Raw genomic sequence first — 20,051 nt, forward strand, 5'->3', positions numbered from 1 at the left:
TTGCTTCAAACGTGTGACGCTGGCCACCAAGCAAAAACCTGCCCTTTACTGTAGACAGGATGCTGTCCACTCTGTGGACAAACGGGAAGAAGGGAAGCTGACTGCCGAGCTTTGCCAAGACAAGGTAGACAGTTCTTCATAACTCCTGCTTCACAAAAAAGTCTGCCAGAGATTCTGGGCCAGAAGGCTAAAGATGGATGCTCTATCAATGCAGTGAAATTTTGGGTGACGTTCTAAGCAACCTGCACACCTGTCATTCCCATAGTTGTGGAAGTCACTTGCTCTGAACTCCCTGCATATTCAGGTTTATCCTTTTCAAATCTGTGATGGGTTGAGGACTAGGTAGTCATACTCTCACATTTAAACTTTAATTGTTGGGGATCTGAGAAAGAGTTTTAAGGTCTAAGAAGATATTCTTAGGTTTACATATATGCAAGTTTTGATAGAAAATGATTTATGTACGAACTAACTCCCCAAGATAAGATAGATAGTGGAGTCCTTTTCACAAGGCTGCCAAATACAAACAGACCGAACATTGTGAATGTAATTTTTACTTGATAAGTTTCATAATTGTATACACACACACACACACACACACACACATATCTTACTAATATAGGAGAAAGAAACTTTTATTGGATTAAAAGGGAAAATGTTGGGGGATGGTTTTGTGCAATTGTATTCATATGCTGATCTCTGTGCCCAGACATCTGGTTGTGGTCCAGAGGATGGCACAGTCAAGCATTTCTGGTCACTACACTATGTAAAATCGTTTTCAATCACCTCTGATGAACTAAATTGATAACTAAAGGAGCTGATCAGACAGTTGGCAGAACAGAAGAGAATAGAGTGGGACTTCTGATTCCAGTCAGGGAGGTCCCAAAGAGGTGTGTGTGTGTGTGTGTGTGTGTGAGAGAGAGAGAGAGAGAGAGAGAGAGAGAGAGAGAGAGAGAGAGAGAGAGATGTGTGTGTGTGTGTGTGTGTGTGAGAGAGATGTGTGTGTGTGTGTGTGTGTGTGAGAGAGAGAGAGAGAGAGAGAGATGTGTGTGTGTGTGTGTGTGTGTGTGAGAGAGATGTGTGTGTGTGTGTGTGTGTGAGAGAGAGAGAGAGAGAGAGAGAGAGAGAGAGAGAGAGAGAGAGAGAGAAGAGCAGAGAAGGACCATGAGATGTGGAGAAACCATGTGGAGAGAACAGGAAGATTCACATGAGATTGCCATGAAAGAGCAGCCATGAGGACACACATGGACAGAGAGAGCCAGAACAAGACCAGATGGCAAGTAACAGAACCTTTTTATGTCCTGTTGGCTTAGAATAGCTCAGAACCTGCCCAGTTTGGGCTTTCAGCTTGTTATAAAAATACCAAGTCTCTGTGTCCTTATTTGAGATCAAGAATGGGCTAGAGCAGGTGTAGTAATGTCCTGCAGTTATTTGAGAGCATGTGTGTGTGTGTGTGTGCGCGCGCACGTGCGTGCGAAGAAAATCCCCCAAGAATTACATTTATATACATGTATTCCTATTTTGTTTCAATATTAACTTTAGATGTTTATTCTGCTATGTATATGGGTGTTTTGCCTGCTTGTATGTCTGTGCACCACACACATGCTTGGTGCCCCACAGAGGCCAGACAAGCCATTGGATCTCTTGGTGCTGGAGTCACAGATGGCTGAGTCACCATATGGATGTTGGGAATTTGACCCTATAGAAGAGCAGGCAGTCTTCTTAACTGTGGAACCATCCCTCTAACCCTGGCATTTTACTTTTTAAAAGCTATTGTGCATGGAGAATGAGTTCTTTCTCAAGTTTGTTATTGGTGCATAGGAAAGCGACAGGCTTCGTCTGCTGCCTTTGTATCCCTGGCTTCGCTGTTCACCAAGTTAAGAGTGTTTTACTTCATGTTTTGCCCGCATGTATGTTTGTGTACCATATGTGTGCTGGTTACCCTCAGAGGCCAGAAGAGGGCGGCAGATCCCCAGGACCTAGAGTCACAGATGGTTGTGATCTGTTTCACAGGTGCGGAGGAAGTCAGGTTTTTCTGGAAGAAAAGCAGTCAAGAGCACTGGAAGTCAGTGCTCTTGACTGCGGAGCCATCCCTCCAGCCCCCTTTAGAATCTTTTAAGGATAGGATCATGTATTCTAGAAATAGGGTTAGTTTGGTTTTCTTTCAAATTTGTATCTCCTTTTAGAAATAAACTCTTGAGCGCACTCACACATCAGCCACCATAGATAGTTTTGTGCCCCTCACACCCTGCGTGAAGCCTGTTCCCATGCATTCCCACCAGGTTACCTTCCTGCCCCTTCCTCTCCAGTTTCAGTACTGTCAACTGGACCAGCGGCCAGTGCTTGGGGCGAGGGGCCATTATTCCACTTACTGATGCCCCCACTGGGACATCATGTGACATCATGTGGCATTCAGACTGACAAGACAGGACTTCAGATCGGATAGACTCCTTTATGCAAAAAGTGAGTGTTTTTAACATATGAGGAAAAAGATATCAGATGCTGAGTGAGACCCTTGAAGATCAAATCTTTGATCCACAGAATTATGAAGAAGAAAAAGAAGTCCTTGCCTTTTCTTTTCTTTTCTTTTTTTAAAGCTGGGCGTGGTGGCACACGCCTTTAATCCCAGCCCTTGGGAGGCAGAGACAGGCGAATTTCTGAGTTCAAGGCCAGCCTGGTCTACAAAGTGAGTTCCAGGACAGCCAGGGCTATACAGAGAAACCCTGTCTCGATAGCGGCACTACACACTGTGCCAGACCCAGTCACCGTGTGCAGGAAGTGGTGGGTAAGGCTTCAGCAGTTTCATGTATCTTAGCTGTTTGGATTGTTCAGAATATTGAAAGACCTCCTCTGTAGGTAAAGGGGCAGCTTTGTAGGATGGATGCCCATGCCCTGGGCTGTTGTGCCCTCCTCACTGGCCATCTCTCGGACCCACTGTCTGGAGAACTGGGCCTTCAGTACAGCCACAACAGAAGGTTCTGTGGGTGCCTGAAGTTTTGTCACTGGCCGTTCATGTGCCCGTGTGAGGTGCCCAGACAGCCACAAGGGGGCGGCAAACACACGCCCTTCTGAATTCAGCAATCTTACCGGACATTTGCTAGAGGGAAGTGCCAGAGAGGTGCCAGGAGACACAGGACCCCGTTCCTTCCTGAGTCTACCTGTCTTTAGCCTTCAGATGTTGCTATCGGGAGAGACTGAGTCTCTGAGCCCCGGGACCTCAGAGCAGTAATGGCTGCTACCCAGGGCAGGGAAGCAGCCCTGGCCTTGCCAGCTGATGTTTCTCTGAGGTCAGAGGCTCTTCTTAGAATTGTCTGTCCTTGTACAAGTCCCTGATGAGAAGGTCTTTAGATAATATCATTACTGAAGGACATCTGAGGCCCTGCCAACACTAAGAGAGTCCTGATGAGAAGATCCACAGAGACCATCATTACCCAGGGACACCAGAGGGCCTTCAACAGCAAGAGAGTAGATCAGAGGGGTGGGGGAGAGCCTTCATTCTCAGCCTGTGCCAGGCAGGAGTATAAGGGACAAATCTCCACAGCCAGCCTGGTTTCCCATATAAAGTGGGGCTCTCCCAGAACGCAGCACCAGGAAGGTGTGTTTCCACTGAGAGGTGAGGGAAGCATCTCTGTTGCTATCTTGCAGTAGTCAGCTCTGAGATGGAGTCCAGCTGGGTTCCAGAACCTCGGTGCAGCCCCACTTAGGGACGCCCCACAGGGAGGCGTAGGGACCAGGTACCTGCCATTGCCAATTGTAGCATGTTCCTAACAGCGGCACACATATCTCCACATATGTTGTTCTGTGTTTTTGTATCATGTTACCTGGAACTCTGGCTGGATCAGAGTGGAGGTTTGAGGTCACCAGAATAAAGAGAGCTAAAGAACACAATAAATAAAGCACCCACTGGGCCCAGCTGGTAAGACCCCATCTCTCTGCCCTCCTAGGGATTCTAGCAGGCTCCTCAAGTGTCTGTTCATTCTAAGGTGGAAGGCTCAGTGCCATGAGAGTTCTAGAGGGATGTGAAGACAGAGTGGAGGTGGAGACTTGGGGACAGGCAGGGTGGGGGTTGGAGGGTTCTTAGCCCTGAAGCCCCCGACTGCAAAAAAGTCAGGCACCACTTAGTGTTTTCCCAGTGTGATACTGGAGCTAGGCAGCCACATTTGGCTAAGAGCATCCTCCAAGCTGCCCCAGGGAATGCCTGAGACATAGGGTCATGACAGGGAGAGGCCCTGCTCTAGTGGAACAGAGCCAAACATGGAGGAATCCTTCCTTCCACCTCAGCCGAGCACCATGGGACCAAACAGCTTTGCAGACCACTCTGGGCTCATTTGGAGACATGACTGGGCCTGGGATACTTAGGCCTTCTCAATGACAACTGCAAGCCATATATTCTCTGTTCCCAGAGCCCTGTGTACTGGGAGTGGCTCAAGAGCTGCCAGGGGTCTCCTGAGGCTGCCTAGGCAGCATGGCTTTGACTGCTGGTGGCACCTAAGTGTCCCTCTGTCCTAATCAGCAGGGCCAAGGTCAGAGGGCCCAGCAGGACTCTCCAAGACAGGGGATGGGGAGGGCACAGCAACTCTCTTGGAATGGAAGATCCACGTGGGTATCTAAGAAACACAAGGTATCTGGCCCACACACTCTTAGAAATAAATCCATTTATCATTAAAGCCATGCAGCTTAACACAGCTATGCAGTGGGGTGAAGCATATGGGGGTGGTAAGAGAGGACTCTGTCGGGTTGAAGTCTGGGTCCCCCAGTGTGGTCAGGGAACAAACTTATTCCTCTGGAAGGGGACATCTTCCATAAGTGTGACTGGGAAGGAACCAGGGCTGCTGCTAAAGCCATGGTTGGTGTGTAGTGTCATCACTGCAGCTCAGCCAGGGACACGAACTTGCGGATGTCCTGGGCCAGAAGCTTGGGCTCTTCAAAGGCAGCAAAGTGGCCCCCACGTTCCATATAGGAATAGGAGATGAGTTTGGGGTACTTGATCTTCACCCACTTTTCTGGGGCATGCAGTAGCTCAGAAGGGAAGGCTGAATAGCCAGTGGGCACAAAGACCTTCATCCTGTGGGGAAGAGGGATGAGTGAGGGGCTGTGTTCTCCTGTTCCCAGAGAGGACTCACAGGCCCTGGGGAGGACTTGGCTAGGTCTTCCAAGATGGAGCCATAATGGCAAGGGCTTCCACTACCCTCCCATTATAGACCCTCCTTTTCATTCATTAGGGACCTTGTCTGCCAGGGAGGGTCACCCAAGCAGGAAATGGGCAACCTCTGATGCCCACCTTGCTAGGCCATCTCTTTGCTCTCACCTGAGGGTCTCTACATAGGCCTGTGAATCCCAAAGTACCTGACAACCCTGAAGAAGTGGATACTCAGGATGTCTGGTATCTTTCTCACCTGTCCATCAAGCCTTCTCTGAGTTAAAGGACAGATGGTAACCATCCCCTAGCCCCAGCCCCGCCCCCTGCTCAGCCAGGCTTACCCCTCATGTCTATGGACCATGACACCCTGGCCCAAGTTTTCCTTGTAGAAGCGCTGGGAGGAGACAATGGTTCCTGCCGTCCAGTAGATCATGATGTTAGTCAGCAGATCTTCCAGGGAGAACTTCCTGGGAAAGCACACAGGATGCCCAGGCTCAGTGAAAGCTATGGCTGTCAAGAATAAAGGGCTGCCTCCTTCAGGGTCACCACAACAGACAATGCCTACCTCTCACATGCTGGGAGCCCAGGGCAGGACTAATGACTTATACCTGCCACTCAGGGGTGTGGCCTTCCACAGAGATCAGCTCCAGCATTCCCTGGTAGCTGTCTGTGCTGTAGAAGAGCTGCTGTGTTTGGCTTTAGATTGCCCACTGCCAAAGGCTCTCATCCCCTCCATGACACTCGCTGACATCAGTGTTTCAGGCCTACAGTCTTCTTAGTCTTCACTGTGACTAGCTTTAGCTCCACGTGGTCTACTAACCCTGGTGACCCAATCAATCCCGGCTGCTGACTTCTCTGAAAGTCTCAACATTGCATGTGTTCTGATGGCCACGGGCCTACCATGGCCCAACCACCCTTACCATGAGAACATCTTAGTCTAGAAGACACCAGTGCCCACTCTGTCTGGGGCTAGAGTTTCAAGGTTTTTCTGCCCCAGAGGAATTGTGATCTGCGGGTGAGTTACCTCATCTGCCTCCTTGGCCATGTTAGCCCCTCTTCCCTGTGGTGGCTGCACTATCTGATCTCATGTTACCCCTTTCTACCAGCTGCCCTCCCCAACCCAACTTCCACTCCTATTCCCTCTCAGTCCTGCACCCTGTAACTGTGTATATTGCTTGGATCTGTAGGAGTGAGGCACTTATAGGGCTCTGTCCTCTTAGTCTGTCTGTCCCTCTGTCTTTTCCTGTCTTTTCTCTGTAGTCAGTACGACTTCCCAGCATCCTTAGATGCTGCTACTCACATGCTCTGTGATATCTACCAAGGATCAAGCAGACCACATGGAACTCTCTCTTCTGTACAATATCTTATCCAAGCGCTACCTTTGTGGCCCCACCAGGATGTCTTGCAGTCTCTGCCACCTCAGTGTGACAGTGCCAAAAAGGAGCTTGGCATCAGGCTAAGCTCCTGTGACAGAGCACTGTGCCAGAGGAAACAGCAGTTACCCTCACACCCATGTAATCTCACAGCTCTGTCCCCTCCCACCGCTCTCCGCAGAGCTCATGGATGTCTAGGGCCCAAGTGACAGGCTTCAGCTATTCTTCCATAAGGGTATTTGCTGCTGTGGGGACTTCCTGGCACACATAATTTGTCTGACCCCTAACTATGGTGCTGAACAAGTCACAGACCTTTTCTTGTGTCTACCTCCCCATTCCTAATGAGGGCCTAGAGTAGGAGGTGCACAAGCCAAGCAGGGAAGAAGCTTGCTGGCTTCCCTATGGGGTGTCTGGAGACAGGGGTAGAATGTCAGGTCAAGAGAGGCAGAGCCTGGGGATGAGTTCTGACGGAAAGGTGGGGCCTCACCTCTCTAGGCCTCCATCCTCCAGTTCACGGTATTCTGACTTGGTCCAGGTGGAGAACTTCTCTAAGATGTAGGCAGCCAGGCCCACAGGAGAGTCATTCAGAGCACAGCCTGGATGGGAGGAGCAAGGGAGGGGTTCAAGCCTGGCCCCAGAGAGTATGTGACTCCATGAGAGAGTATGTGGGTGCCACAGAGGGGCGGCAGGTCTAGCTGTGCACCTTATGTCTGAAGCCCTGGCCTGAGTAGCCTCATATAGCAAGAGGAGATCAATGTTTCCTATAATCTCATGGGATTCACAGACCATATGGGCTGTATCTTGGTGTAAAATTGATAGTTAATTACAAATAAATCTTAATATACCCACTAGTTAAAATACAATTCCAGTCATTGAACCAACAGGGGGCAGTATATGCATAGCATTCCTGAGGCCCTAGGTGCCATGACCAGCATTAAACATCATGGTAGGGACAGCAGTACAGAAACTCACAAGGGTCATGGTAAACCAAAGGAGCAAGAACACGGAGTCCTCGCTGTGTGACTTCAGTCCCTGAAGGATAAGTACAGGCAACAGCGCCCTAGGACCCCTAGTTAGGGGAGCAAGGGGTACAGAAAGAGGCCATTGACTGAGTCTGGGTCATGTGGACCTGCATTTACAACATGTATAAGGGACAATGCTGGTGAGCTCTTCTGGGGAGTGTGGCTGGAAGGCAGGAGAGCCAGAGACTGACTTCTTTCTGCTGTATTTTGGATTTTTTACATTCCCAGTCATAGCACGAACATCTGCATCGCAACGGGAAAGAAAGCCTGACTTTATAAAGTGCTATTGTGGTCAGGAGGTGTTCTTGCTGTGGGCGTGGAGCTACCATGGGAACTGTGGGAGCCTCCACAGTGGGCAAACTGAGTCCCAGGTGTCCTCTGAGTGGACTCGGGGGTCATCCAGAGGACACCTGACAGTCCTTGCATCTTCTAGGGCATCAATTGTCAAACTGTGGGTTGTGATCCCTTTAGGGTCCCATGACCCTTTCACAGGGTTTGCATATCAGATATCCTGCATATCAGATATTTACAACGATTCATAGCAGTAGCAAAATTATAATTATGAAATAACAAGAGAAATAACTTTAAGGTTGGGAGTCACAACATGAGGAACTGAAGCACTAGGAAGGTTGAGAACCACAGTTCTAGGGTGGTCCCACCTAGCTCTGCCTTTTAGCTTCTTCACAGCTCTGTCAAAGATAGAAAACCAGGAAAGTTCAAATGATTCTGGCCTATCAAGAAGAAACACCTTTTTTTCAGTAGTTTTTTTCCCCTTCTGCATTGGGGGTTGGACCTAGGGACTTAACAGGCTTGAAGTAAGGATTCTCCCACTCAGCTGCCTCCCAGCATGTTTGTCTATTCTGAAATAGGGTCCAAGGCACACAGGCCTTTCTGGATCCTCTTGCTGCAGCCTCCAGAGCAGCTGGGCTACAGACCTTGCTGAGGCACCAGGCCTCCGTGTATCATCAGGCTTGGTTACTCTGGGTGCTAATGAGCCTTGTATTCACTACAAAACGATTTGTATTCTCCATACCTTTGAACAAACTATTGTTTGTTTGAGCATTTATAATTTTCTTTATAAACTACAACTTTTAGTTTCTTTTCTTTTTTCTTTACAACACCCCTCCCCCACACCAGTCAAGCATCTTGCTATATGTCTCCCAGGATGGCCTAAAACTCACTGTGTAGACTAGGCTAGCCTAAAACTTGTGGGGTTCCCATAGCCTCTGTCTATCATACATGGAACTCTAGCTGTGGTGAGTGACAGATCACTTGTCATACAGTGTGATGCCCTGGTTCAGTTCTCAGTAGAGAAAACAAAGATTTCTGCTTCCTTGTCAGGGGTTTCTTGCTGTAGGCTGTGCTCTCAGGGGCAGTGAGATTCCCTCTGGGCCCCACTGCCCCGGTGTGCTTACCCACAGTGTCCGGCTTGGTGGCCTGGATGTGTAAGTAGCCACTCTCCCTCATGATGCTGTAGAAAACCTTTTCCTTGAATGGGTACAAGAGCTCAAGATCCTTCTCTGTGTAGCCAAGAAATCTCCCAAAACGTTGGCCCAGGAGAGGGGTCAGGGCATAAATGTTTCTTGAAATGAAAGCCATATTCAGGTGCAAACCTTTCACGTGGCTGTAGGCAGAGGAACAGGCACAGGTGAGCTCGGCTGCTGGGAAGGACAGGAGAGGAGAGGGAGAAGGAAGGAGGGGAGGGGAGGGGAGGGGAGGGGAGGGGAGGGGAGGGGAGGAGAGGAGAGGAGAGGAGAGGAGAGGAGAGGAGAGGAGAGGAGAGGAGAGGAGAGGAGAGGAGAGGAGAGGAGAGGAGAGGAGAGGAGAGGAGAGGAGAGGAGAGGAGAGGAGAGGAGAGGAGAGGCCGCAGGACAGAAGAACACAAGCCAGCCTCCTTCAGCCCCTTCCCTCTGGGGCATCCACTGGATTGAACCTGAGTGGTTGGGAAGAGGAAAGTGTTCTAGAGTGTTCTTGTCAGGGCTGTTCTAGACCTTGTCCCACATGATTTATTAGAGTCTCCTTTCTCTGCTTAGACAGCTGCCACAGCTATCCCAAGGGTCAACACGCCCTTTTCCACCCAATGGGGGAAGATCTGTTTCCTCTGTCTCAGGTCCACAAGCCTCTGGGCCTGGGAGACCTGGCCAAGGAAGTCCCAAGTCTCAGAGACTGCTGAAGAGGGCTTGGGGTGAACAGTCCTGTGTCCTGTGTGGATTCCACCCACCCACAGAGCCTGGTGAGGCTGCACCATGCAAACTCACTTGGGCACCATCTGGGCTATGTTGGTACAGATGAGAGATCCCCAGTCGCCACCTTGAATGTAGAACTTCTGGAAGCCCAGCCGTGACATCAGCTTGTAGAAGATCCTCGCAGTGGCCACCGAATTTAAACCTGAGTGAGAAGGGAGCAGAGAGACTGTTCTATACGGTTGGGCGAATGGTCTATGGTTGCTGTACTTTGGGCTTCGAATGAGTTTCTGGAGTACAGCAGCAGCAGCAGCAGATAAAATAGCAAAACCTCACCAAACCATAAGTGTACATTCGCCTGCAGAGTTGAGTAAGGCACCTCCCTGAGAAAGCAAGCAATGGGGAGAGGTGGAGACTGGTGGAGGAGTTTCTCCCCGTGGATGAGACTCCACTGTAGGCATTTTATAACATGGGCTAAACAATAGCAGCGTCTGCTGGAAATAAGTTTGTCTTCTCAGCTGTCTTTGGGATGCAAGGTTTTTTTTTTTTTTTTAAGATTTATTTATTCATTTTATGTATCTAAGTACACCATCACTGTCTTCAAACACACCAGAGTCACTGTTTTCAGACACACTAGAAGAGGGTATCAGATCCCATCATAGATGGCTGTGAGCCACAGTGTAGTTGTTGGGGACTGAACTCATGACTTCTGGAAGAGCAGTCAGTGGGTTTTTTGTTTGTTTGTTTGTTTGTTTTTGAGACAGGATTTCTCTGTGTAGCCCTGGCTGTCCTGGAACTCACTCTGTAGACCAGGCTGGCCTCGAACTCAGAAATCCGCCTGCCTCTGTCTCCGAAGTGCTGGGATTAAAGGTGTGTGCCACCACTGCCTGGCCAGTCAGTGCTCTTAACTGCTGAGCCATCTCTCCAGCCCAGGGATGCAACATTTTAAATACTCTGAGCTGCTTGCTGTTTTTTCCTCTCCCCATTGCAGAGTCAGGGCCAGCCTGACCTAGGACTGTGTGTCCTGAAGAACACTTGCAGATAAACATGCTTGAGTCTCAAATAGGGACTTGAAGTGGGGTGTCAGCATCCTTGCCTCCAGAGCCTGCTTCACTGAACTCCAAAATCACATGACAACGTACCAGTGCAATGAGCACTGAAAGGGGAGTCATGAAATTCAACAGACCCCTCTTTCCCCAGACCATAGCTCAAAGGGGACCAGACAGAAGGAACTTCGGTGCCCTAAAGAAGACCCAGATCACAGTGCAATGAGCCTAGTTATGTCTTCCTTAGAACATTGAAGCCACCAATGGGCCTGTGAGCCACACAGCATAGGACTTGGAGTGGTGCTGTCCCCAGCAGGCACTGTGATGACAGTCTGGATGTCCCTTCAGGACCCTGTACCTTTCTTGCTGGATGCCTCTGAGAAGCCATAGCCAGGAATTGAGGGACAGATGACTTCAAACACGTGCTCGTCACTCAGGCCGTGGGTCTTGGGGTCTGTCAGCAGTGGAATGATCTTGTAGAACTCATAGAAGGAGCCAGGCCAGCCGTGTACCATCAGCAAGGGCTTTGGAGTGCGGCCTGAGGGCAGCTGGGGAGGTTTCACGTGGATGAAGTGAATGTCCAGCCCTGGGGACAGGAGACGGTCAGGGTAAGGGACAGAGCATTCAGGCTGAGGGAAGGAGGTCCCACTGCAGGACAGTCCTGTGGAGCAACTATTATCCATGTGCTCAGCTGACATAGGAAAGAGCTCATGGCCATCAAATGAAATGTCTTTGTCATGGCTGTGGTAAAGCTCAGCTTTACAGACAGTTCTAGGCACTGTATATTTACTTACATGGGGCTGTATTCTTGTTAAAATGCAGTAGTTTAACTTATTCTTCATGTGCATAATTTTTACATGTGCATAATATATATATAGTATACAGTATCTATAATACACTAATATATACATACACAGATATACACATATATGTATCTTGGTAGCATCCTACTCCTCAGGACCCCCTCCCCCCTGCCCCCGTGTTCTTGTTCTCTGTTTTTCTAACCCACTAAGTCCAGGTAGTGCTGTCCTCATGTGCATGGCCCTGGCCAACCTAGAATCAGCTGCCTCCCCAGAGAAAAAGGATTTCCCCTCTCTCAGCAGCTAGCAGCAGCCAGCAGCTTCTCATCGAGGGGAAGCCATGCTGGAATTGCTGACTGCATTGACCTTGTGCATAAACGCAGCAGTCACGTGCGGCTTTCATTCTGATGAACCTGCCTGACGTGAAAAAGTTAGAAGTTAAAATGCTTTAAATACCCACTTATTTAATGATTCAATAGACTGGCAGATCACTTACCTAGTACACATGAGGCCCCATGTTCCGTGTTCAGCAACACACACACACACACACACACACACAAGTGCATTTCACATACCTAATTTGTCAAACAAGAAAGCTTAGCCCCTCAGTTCCCTACAGAGTAGCTTGTTTCCTCTGTGGAACTGGGGCTGAGTGAGAGTTGTGCCTAAAGTGAGTGTCAGAAGCCCAGGAAAAGCCCAAGTGTGGTTTCTGCAGAGCGCACATTGACTTCACACCATAGTAAACCATGGGCTACAGCACCGAGGGCCAAGACTTTATGCAATTCTGTAGGCAGAGGTTTGAAGTTCTCAAGTATAAATTACAAGACTGTACAAAGTAATCCTCCAGGAGGATTAAAGTATAACCGAGTACTTTAATTTTGTTGTTTGTGGTATATATATTTAATTTTTCTACTATAAACAGATACAAAATGTGTAAGTTTTCCACAGGTTTGGACTGAAGCATTTGTTACCATTTTCTAATTATAAAACCAAACTTTTTAAGATTTATTTTATTGTATGCATATGTGTGTTCTGCTGCATGTATGTCTGTATATCACAGGAATGCATGGCGCTTGCAGAGGTCAAAAGAGGGCACCTGGTGTCCTGGAACTGGTTGTGGGCCATTCACGTTGGTGCCAGGAAGCCTGGTTCTCTGCAAGCCTACAAAATGTTCTTAACTGCCGAGCCTTCGCTCCTTCCCCAAACTAAACCTTTTACCTTCTCAAAATTATTCATTAAAAGTTTCCTCCGTTTAGTTTATGGTGCTGGAGCTGGATCCAAGGCCCTGCACACTCGAGGCAAATGGTCCATATGAGCCACAGCCCTCACCTGCATTGTCTGTCACTATGGCTATAAAAGCAGATCAATCCCTAGAGCTCAGTCATCTCCCCACCACAGCATCCTGCACACAGTCAGCATCTCCCCACCACAGCATCCTGCACACAGTCAGCATCTCCCCACCACAGCATCCTGCACACAGTCAGCATCTCCCCACCACAGCATCCTGCACACAGTCAGCATCTCCCCACCACACCATCCTGCACACAGTCAGCATCTCCCCACCACAGCATCCTGTACACAGTCAGCATCTCCCCACCACACCATCCTGCACACAGTCAGCATCTCCCCACCACAGCATCCTGTACACAGTCAGCATCTCCCCACCACAGCATCCTGCACATGGTTAGCATGTCCCCACCACAGCATCCTGCACACAGTCAGTATCTCCCCATCACACCATCCTGCACATGGTTAGCATGTCCCCAGCCTACTTAGTCTCTTTCTTCATGTTTCTCTGTTTCAGACACATAGGTGGCATCATGAGTCTGCTCTTTGTGAGTGACACTCGACACCCAGGACAATACAATATCCTTAAGGTTTGCTCATGGTGTCACACTGAAAAATCTATATTTTCTTTTTGAAATCTATAATCAGGTCCTAGTTTGACTCTCAGTTGTGATCCTCCTGCCCTCTGCCTTCCAAGGGCTAGGACAACAGACGACCACACAGCTTCACTGTGTCCCTTTTCAACAGTGTGTGACACTGATAATACACGTCCAGGGCTGTGTGATTCAGGGTTCTGGGCTTTAATCTGACTTCACTTTTCAGGGTCTTTCCCAGGACCCTGCCTGACCTGTAATCTTAGGTGTCTTTACTATAGCCCACATTTTCAAGAAACACTTCCAGTACATAACTCCCTTCTAACAAACTAAAAGTCTGTGTTTGTGCTATTTTGGAACCTAAATTTTCCCACTACATATCTCCCAGGGTTCTCCTCTGTTGCTAAACTTACTGCCATATTCCAGTTAATTTAAGTGGTTATTTGTTGAAATGAAGTTATTTTTAATTCAAATTTTATAAATTTAGAAACCTAAATTATAAAGTTTTTATGATTATAAAGTTAGAAACGAATCCACATCCATACTCTCATGCTCCGGCTCTCCCCGGTAGCTCATGTAAGGTCAGCAGACTTGCATCTAGGTTGGAGACACACTGACAGGGGTACCCTTTCAATTCTTAGAGAAATTTAAGGTTACTGTTATCATTGTTAATTCTTATTAAATTAATCTAGAGCCTGCCCAACAGTGACCCTTCTTAATGCCACAGAACGTCGCACCTATTGCCACTGAGCCACTGGTTGGAGAATGTATTTTACCACAAGAAAAATAAGAGGATTAAACAATTAACAGCATTAAACATACTCTGCTTCATTCTGAGTCTGTGGGTAGTTAAAAATTTGCTTTCTACTAAGGAAAATATGAGTTTAGATAAAATGATCCTGGGGTCACCCTCCCTGGAGTTAAAGTGTTAACTTCCTGTCTTCATGGTTAGTCTGAGTGACAGTAGGTGAGGGGCTGGGCTGTGAGGTTGAGGGCCATGGTGGACAGGACAGTTTATCATAGGATGGAATACTGAGAACCCTATAGAACTGTCTAACCTGCAATTCTATTGGGGATGAGCCTAGGCAGGTCATGTCCAGCCCCCAGGCTTCCTGTATAGACACTGCTCAAGGGCCTCTCTACACTGCTGACTGGAGTTTGCAGGTCTCAGGTTGCACAACCACTGCTCTGCCCTTTAGTCTAGCGCTACAGACTAACAGCTTGATGACTCAGCATCATTGGTACATCTTGGCAAGATGGTGAACCATGACATCTCAGTGATCTACCGCTTGACCCTGGGGTGCACAGCACGGTTGACATATGCAGGAAGGCTGCTCCCGAGACTCACACCCATCCCGGCTTCCCCCATCCTGCCTGCTGTTCTGGAATCTCACCTTCAATCTTGGTCTTAAAGTGTGGGTACTGGTTGAGGATCTCCACCTGCTTCTTCCAGTCAAACTCATTCCTCCAGTAGGACACCACTTTCTTCAGGTAGCTGGAGTTGAAGCCGTAGTGGAAGCGGCTGCCCTCCAAAGGTGGGGATGCCCGGAACCTATCTATCCTCTGGTGCAAGTCCTGCAGTGAAGAAGCCAGCGTGAGTGGCAGAGACAGGAGAGGGCTTGTGTGCCCAACTCAGAGGAAACCCTGTAGCCATAGATGGTCACCATGGAGAAGTCACACAGGGCACCCATGCATGTCACTGGATCCTAGAGGGGCTAAGGGGGTCTCTCCTGCAGGGTTCAGGTTTCCCCTTTCATCTATCTCTCTTGTGCTGGGATAGGGTGGGGGGCATTCAGGGAGAGAATGGAAGGCTTTGCACATGCCACACATGATGTGTCCTCCCTCTTAGCTCGACCCCAGTCATCTTCTCATTTCTTAGGTGTGTGAACAACACTCATTTAAGTCAACAAACCACCTATAGTTGTAGAGTTGGCACACTTTGTAAATAGCAAGATTGTACAGAAGATGCAAGGGTTCCACTTTCTCCCAGCAACAAAGGAGCGGCCATAGATGACCCCTGCAGGAGCAGGGAGGCCGTGGACATGGGTGACCCCTGCAGGAGCAGAGAGGCTGTGGACACAGGTGACCCCTGAAGGAGCATTAATTAATGTATTTATTTTTTTTCCCCACACCGTTTTACAGACACATAAGCTATTACGGGTCAGTTAATGAACAACAGGCAGGCTACACTTGCCCTTGAGCCATGGCGTGCCTGCCCTTGCTGTACAGCATCAAATGATCCTAACACAGACAAATGGTCTGCCCAGGGCACAGGCTCCAAACACACTGGATGCAGATCAAAGTTCAGCATTCCAGCTGAGGGACGTGCCTGGTGCCTTTTGGAGGGGCTCAGTGTTATTATTCACAGAGATTTTCATGTCCCCTGGCCTCCCCTGAACAGGTTTGGAAACCTTAGACTCCATCCAGAGCTGATCCTCAGAGCTCAGCCTCACCCTCAGCAGCTAGAGCCCAGCATGCCCCACACATGAACCTCAGCTGCTCGCCCTTGGCTTCAGTCCAGACCCTGCTCTCAATCCCTTCCTCCTGGGAACTTCTGTGACCTTTTGTTGGTGCCCCAGTGACATTAATCTCCACTGACGTGAGGGTCACTGTATCTCTTGATGTATTCATTACCTTACCATGTGTAGATGCTAAATGCTGGGCTGTGTGAGGGAAGGGTCTCTGACTTCCCAGCACTCCACAGAGCACCTGACACAGTAGCTGCCCAAGGATCACAGGGTGAAGGGAAGGATGGGCCATGTAAGGTCTGATCCCTTGTGACTGACTGGCTCCCTCAGGAGACTTCCTTCTCTCATCCCCTACCCACCAGCCCCTCCTTTCTGACTCCAGCTCTGTGTGGAAAGGCCAGGGCCCTGAGACTTGCAATCCTCAGTTGTGCTCTCCAGCCCCTGGGACCCTCTGCTGTACTATTCTCAGCATCAGGGCCAACCTTTGAGAGATGCCACAACAGGTGACAATGAGCAGACTTGTTATAGGGATATGATGGGCCCAGGAGTGGTCAACACACAGTAAGGGCTTTTCTAAGGCTGACCGTGTGGTCTCCATGCTACTGCATGCCCTGAGCGCCACTCCCCTCTGTAGCTGTGACTTCCACGTCAGCCCGGGACACCTGCTCACTCTGTTCCTTAAATTGTACCAGCCTCAAGTGGGCAGACAGGGAGGTAGGGGGATGGGAGCTTTCTTCAGTCTATGGTGCACACAATGGTTCTACCAGCATCTTCCTGGGCCTGGTGAGGGGAAGGAGAAGTAGCTAGAGAAATGGGGATAGGAAGGAGGGAAGTCCTTTTAGGAGCAAAAGGCACATGACCTCAGGGAGAAGAGTGGCCAGGGAAACCTCAGGATGTTTCATTTCCAAAGCTCCCTCCTCAGTCATGTACCCACTCTGGTCCCAGGGGAACACAGCAGGACCGTCCCTTTGGTTCTGCCCTGACTGGGAAGGGGTGTCTCACCTTGATCTCCTCATCTGATGTTTCCACCTTGAAGGGCCGGATGCTCTCATCTTCTTTGGCTGATGGCTTTGATCCTGGGCCCCACCATCCATCTTCAAGTGGTAAGGTCTCCTCCTTGTCCCGGGAGACAAACCAGTAGATGACAAAGCCCAGCACAGAAGCCAGGATGAGTTCCAGCCACATGACTCCTGGGAGATGAGAGGACACATCAGCAAGAGGGACAACCTGGCCTGGTGCCTGGCTCTCCAGGGATGCCAGTTATCAGAAAGGCTCCTCCCCAGCTCATGCTCAAATGTGAGGGTTCATCTCAGCTGTCACCCTGATGGGACTTAGAGCCCCTCAGGAGACAAGCTTGCAGGTATGACTGTGACAGTGCCTCTAGAGGAGCTGATCTGTGGTGGGAAAAGCCACCTTGAAGTTGGTTGATGTCTCTCCAAGCGCTAGAGCCCCATGCTGAATAAAAGAACAAAGAGATCTGAGCTTCAGTGTTCAGCTCTCTCTGACTGTGGATACAACGTGACCAGTCTTCTGCAGCTCCTCAGAGGCCACTCCTGGCCTGCCAGGATTGACTAGTCAAGAACAGATCAAACAAAGTCTCCATTCATTAAGTAGCTCCTTGGGTGTATTTTGTCATACCAACCAGAAAATAACTAATGTATGATCCACTCCCAGACCTATTCACTTGTGAGAAAAGTCAATATGGCTAGAATGAAAATGGCGTTTCTCGTGTCAGACCCACAAGAACGGTTTATGAGCAAGGGATTGTTCTGCATGACTGACAGCCACTAGAGGAGAAGCCTTTGCCATGCCCTTTGTTTGCCCAGTGGCTGCCACAGCCCCACACAATAGCACTTCTGCAAGAACAACTGTTTGGCCAATGTCTTCTGCCTCACTCCAAATCCACTTTCCTTATTAATGACAGTGGCCAAAGTTACTGTTTCAAAGTAACTAATGTACTGCATCTCTGTTTTAAATTTATCTGTTTAATATTATTAATATTCTGGTCACTGGGACATAATCCCTGGTCTCAAGTATTATAGGCAAGGTCTATATCATGGCTAAATTCCATACTCCTTGTTTTTGCCTTTAAACAACTCACTTTGTTTCCATCTTTTCTAATGTGGGCATACTTTAATGGCCTGTGTATTCTCTTATGTTTTTGGTTGTGAATCTCATCTGTAATGGCTGAGCAATTTCTCCAGCCCTTCTCCGTGTATTCTGTTTGCCTTGCGCCACTGTTCCCAAACCAATAGTAATACTTGGAGAAACACTGGTCCTTGTTTTAAACGTTTAGTGATGTTTGAGATGGAGGTTGGCAATGGCATCCAGGTTGGCCATGAACCACAGTTATCACCCTGCCTCAGGCTTTCTAGGACCCAGGAATATAGGTATGGCTCATCATGTCTGGCCAATAATTTTCTTATTTAGGCCAACAATGCTAACGGTATCCAATATAAACATCTGCATAATGTTAAGAGAGACGAGCTCAATCATAACTTTACTAGGTAGTGAGAACTGCCCACCCCCTGGGAACTGTAGATGGCAGCTTCAACAGTGCAGGGTGGGAGCTGCATTTGGGGGCCTGGGGCTTCTGAGAGGCTTTCTGCTCCCAAGGCTGCTCAGGAGGCACTCTCTATACCCCGATGTGTGAAAAGAGGGGGTGCATTCTATGTGTGGTCCTGGAAGGAGGGTTCATGGGGCACAGGGAAAGTGGCAGGTCAGAGGTTCCGAGACCCTGAGTCCCGCTGAGAGTGGGACAATGTTCGGGAGCTGACCCTCAGCTATGGCTGTCATCTCTGGGTATTTTAAATAGTTTTATTGAAAGAGGATACACACACCCTACCGTGTGCCCGTTTCAAGTGTACAATGCAATTGTTTGGAGTGTACTCATGGACACAGGCAACCATTGGCACAGATGATGTTAGGATATTGTCATCCCAACAAAGAGAAATCTTACACCCTGAACATGTCGCTTCTCTAGTCCTCAACCTATCCTGGCCCCTCTGTAACTGTGTCTCCAGTTTCTGTAGGCATGTGCTATTATGTTTCAGAAAACCCAAGCTGTATGTTAACACCCATGGGTCTGAATCTTTTGTCTTTTCTCTCAGGAGGAAGAAAGAAGAACCAGGTCTCTGCAAGCCAATACCAGAGAGATCCCAGCCCAGCATTGTGGCCAGGCTCCTCAGCTTCCATCCTCCTAGGACAGTGCCCAGCTTGGCAGGAATGTGAACCTACCCTTGGAGCAAGGAAAGAGAGGTTTCACTGGTCACTCTATAGAGTCAGGACTAGTCTGGGGTGACAGAGCAGAGCGTGGAATCTCAAGGCAGGAAAAAACCTGTTAGAAAAACATATGTGCACACTCCACCTGCTAAAATCAGATGGTCAGGGGCTCCATCAGTGTTTGTAGAGGCCCCAGGTTTGTTCCTACAGAAAGCTGCCCATTTAAGCTAAGAACTGGTCCACTACATGCCGTTTCCAGTGATACCAAGGCACACAGAAAGCCAGCTGTGGGGCTTCCACAGAGATGTGGGTGATGGGGTGGGGGTACCTACACCCTGATGTGGAACGAATCTCAAGTGGAAACTGCTTCTGTCTGGCAGGGACCCTACTGATCCTTCCCCGACCTACAATCAGTTCCAGAGCCACCTCTGTGTCTTCCTCCATACCCATCCATCATCAGGAACTGGTGTCACACAGATATAACCTCCCCCATGGCCAGCCCCTCTCTGACCAGAGACCTTATCACCCACACCAGACACTGCCACAGATCTCAAGAGAGGTAATCAGCTAAAGTCACTGGGACATTGAGATCCCAGTACAGCCCTCCATAAAGGCCATGTCCTGTGAATACAATCTTTAATTTCCTTCCTATCTCCTTCTCTGGGCTGTAACATCTGTGTGGCTCAAAGTCTCTGAGTCTCTGTGAGAATGTTTCCCAAGAGTCTGGGTGCCAGAGAGAAAGTCTTGCCCATCCTGGTGAGAGGATACTGGTGTGTGTGTATTTGTGTGTGTGTGTGTGTGTGTGTGTGTATCTGTCTGTCTGTCTATCTGTGAACGTATGGTGTACATTCCACCATTCCATTCCCAGGCCCCCAGACCAAGGCTTCTTGTCTCTCCCTCCATCCTTGTCCTCAGATTCC

The 20,051-nt window shown here is 49.0% G+C and overlaps 1 protein-coding gene across 1 annotated transcript in view; it reads right to left on the reverse strand.

Annotated features, from left to right (window-relative positions):
* Window positions 1-4,637: 4,637 nt before the first annotated feature.
* The window catches only part of Ephx1 (epoxide hydrolase 1), a 28,050-nt gene continuing 12,636 nt past the window's right edge, over window positions 4,638-20,051 (reverse strand). The window contains exons 2-9 of the mRNA XM_021157704.2: window positions 16,912-17,099; window positions 14,836-15,016; window positions 11,120-11,347; window positions 9,791-9,920; window positions 8,948-9,156; window positions 6,998-7,106; window positions 5,479-5,604; window positions 4,638-5,062 (exon numbers count right to left, since the gene is read on the reverse strand). Of these exons, the coding sequence (XP_021013363.1) occupies window positions 4,861-5,062; window positions 5,479-5,604; window positions 6,998-7,106; window positions 8,948-9,156; window positions 9,791-9,920; window positions 11,120-11,347; window positions 14,836-15,016; window positions 16,912-17,094 (1,368 nt within the window). The 5' untranslated portion in view covers window positions 17,095-17,099 and the 3' untranslated portion in view covers window positions 4,638-4,860. The remainder of the gene's footprint in view (window positions 5,063-5,478; window positions 5,605-6,997; window positions 7,107-8,947; window positions 9,157-9,790; window positions 9,921-11,119; window positions 11,348-14,835; window positions 15,017-16,911; window positions 17,100-20,051) is intronic.

Source organism: Mus caroli, unplaced genomic scaffold (genome assembly GCF_978045245.1).
Source record: "Mus caroli unplaced genomic scaffold, Mus_caroli_1 scaffold_1, whole genome shotgun sequence".
Taxonomy (NCBI): Eukaryota; Metazoa; Chordata; class Mammalia; order Rodentia; family Muridae; genus Mus; species Mus caroli.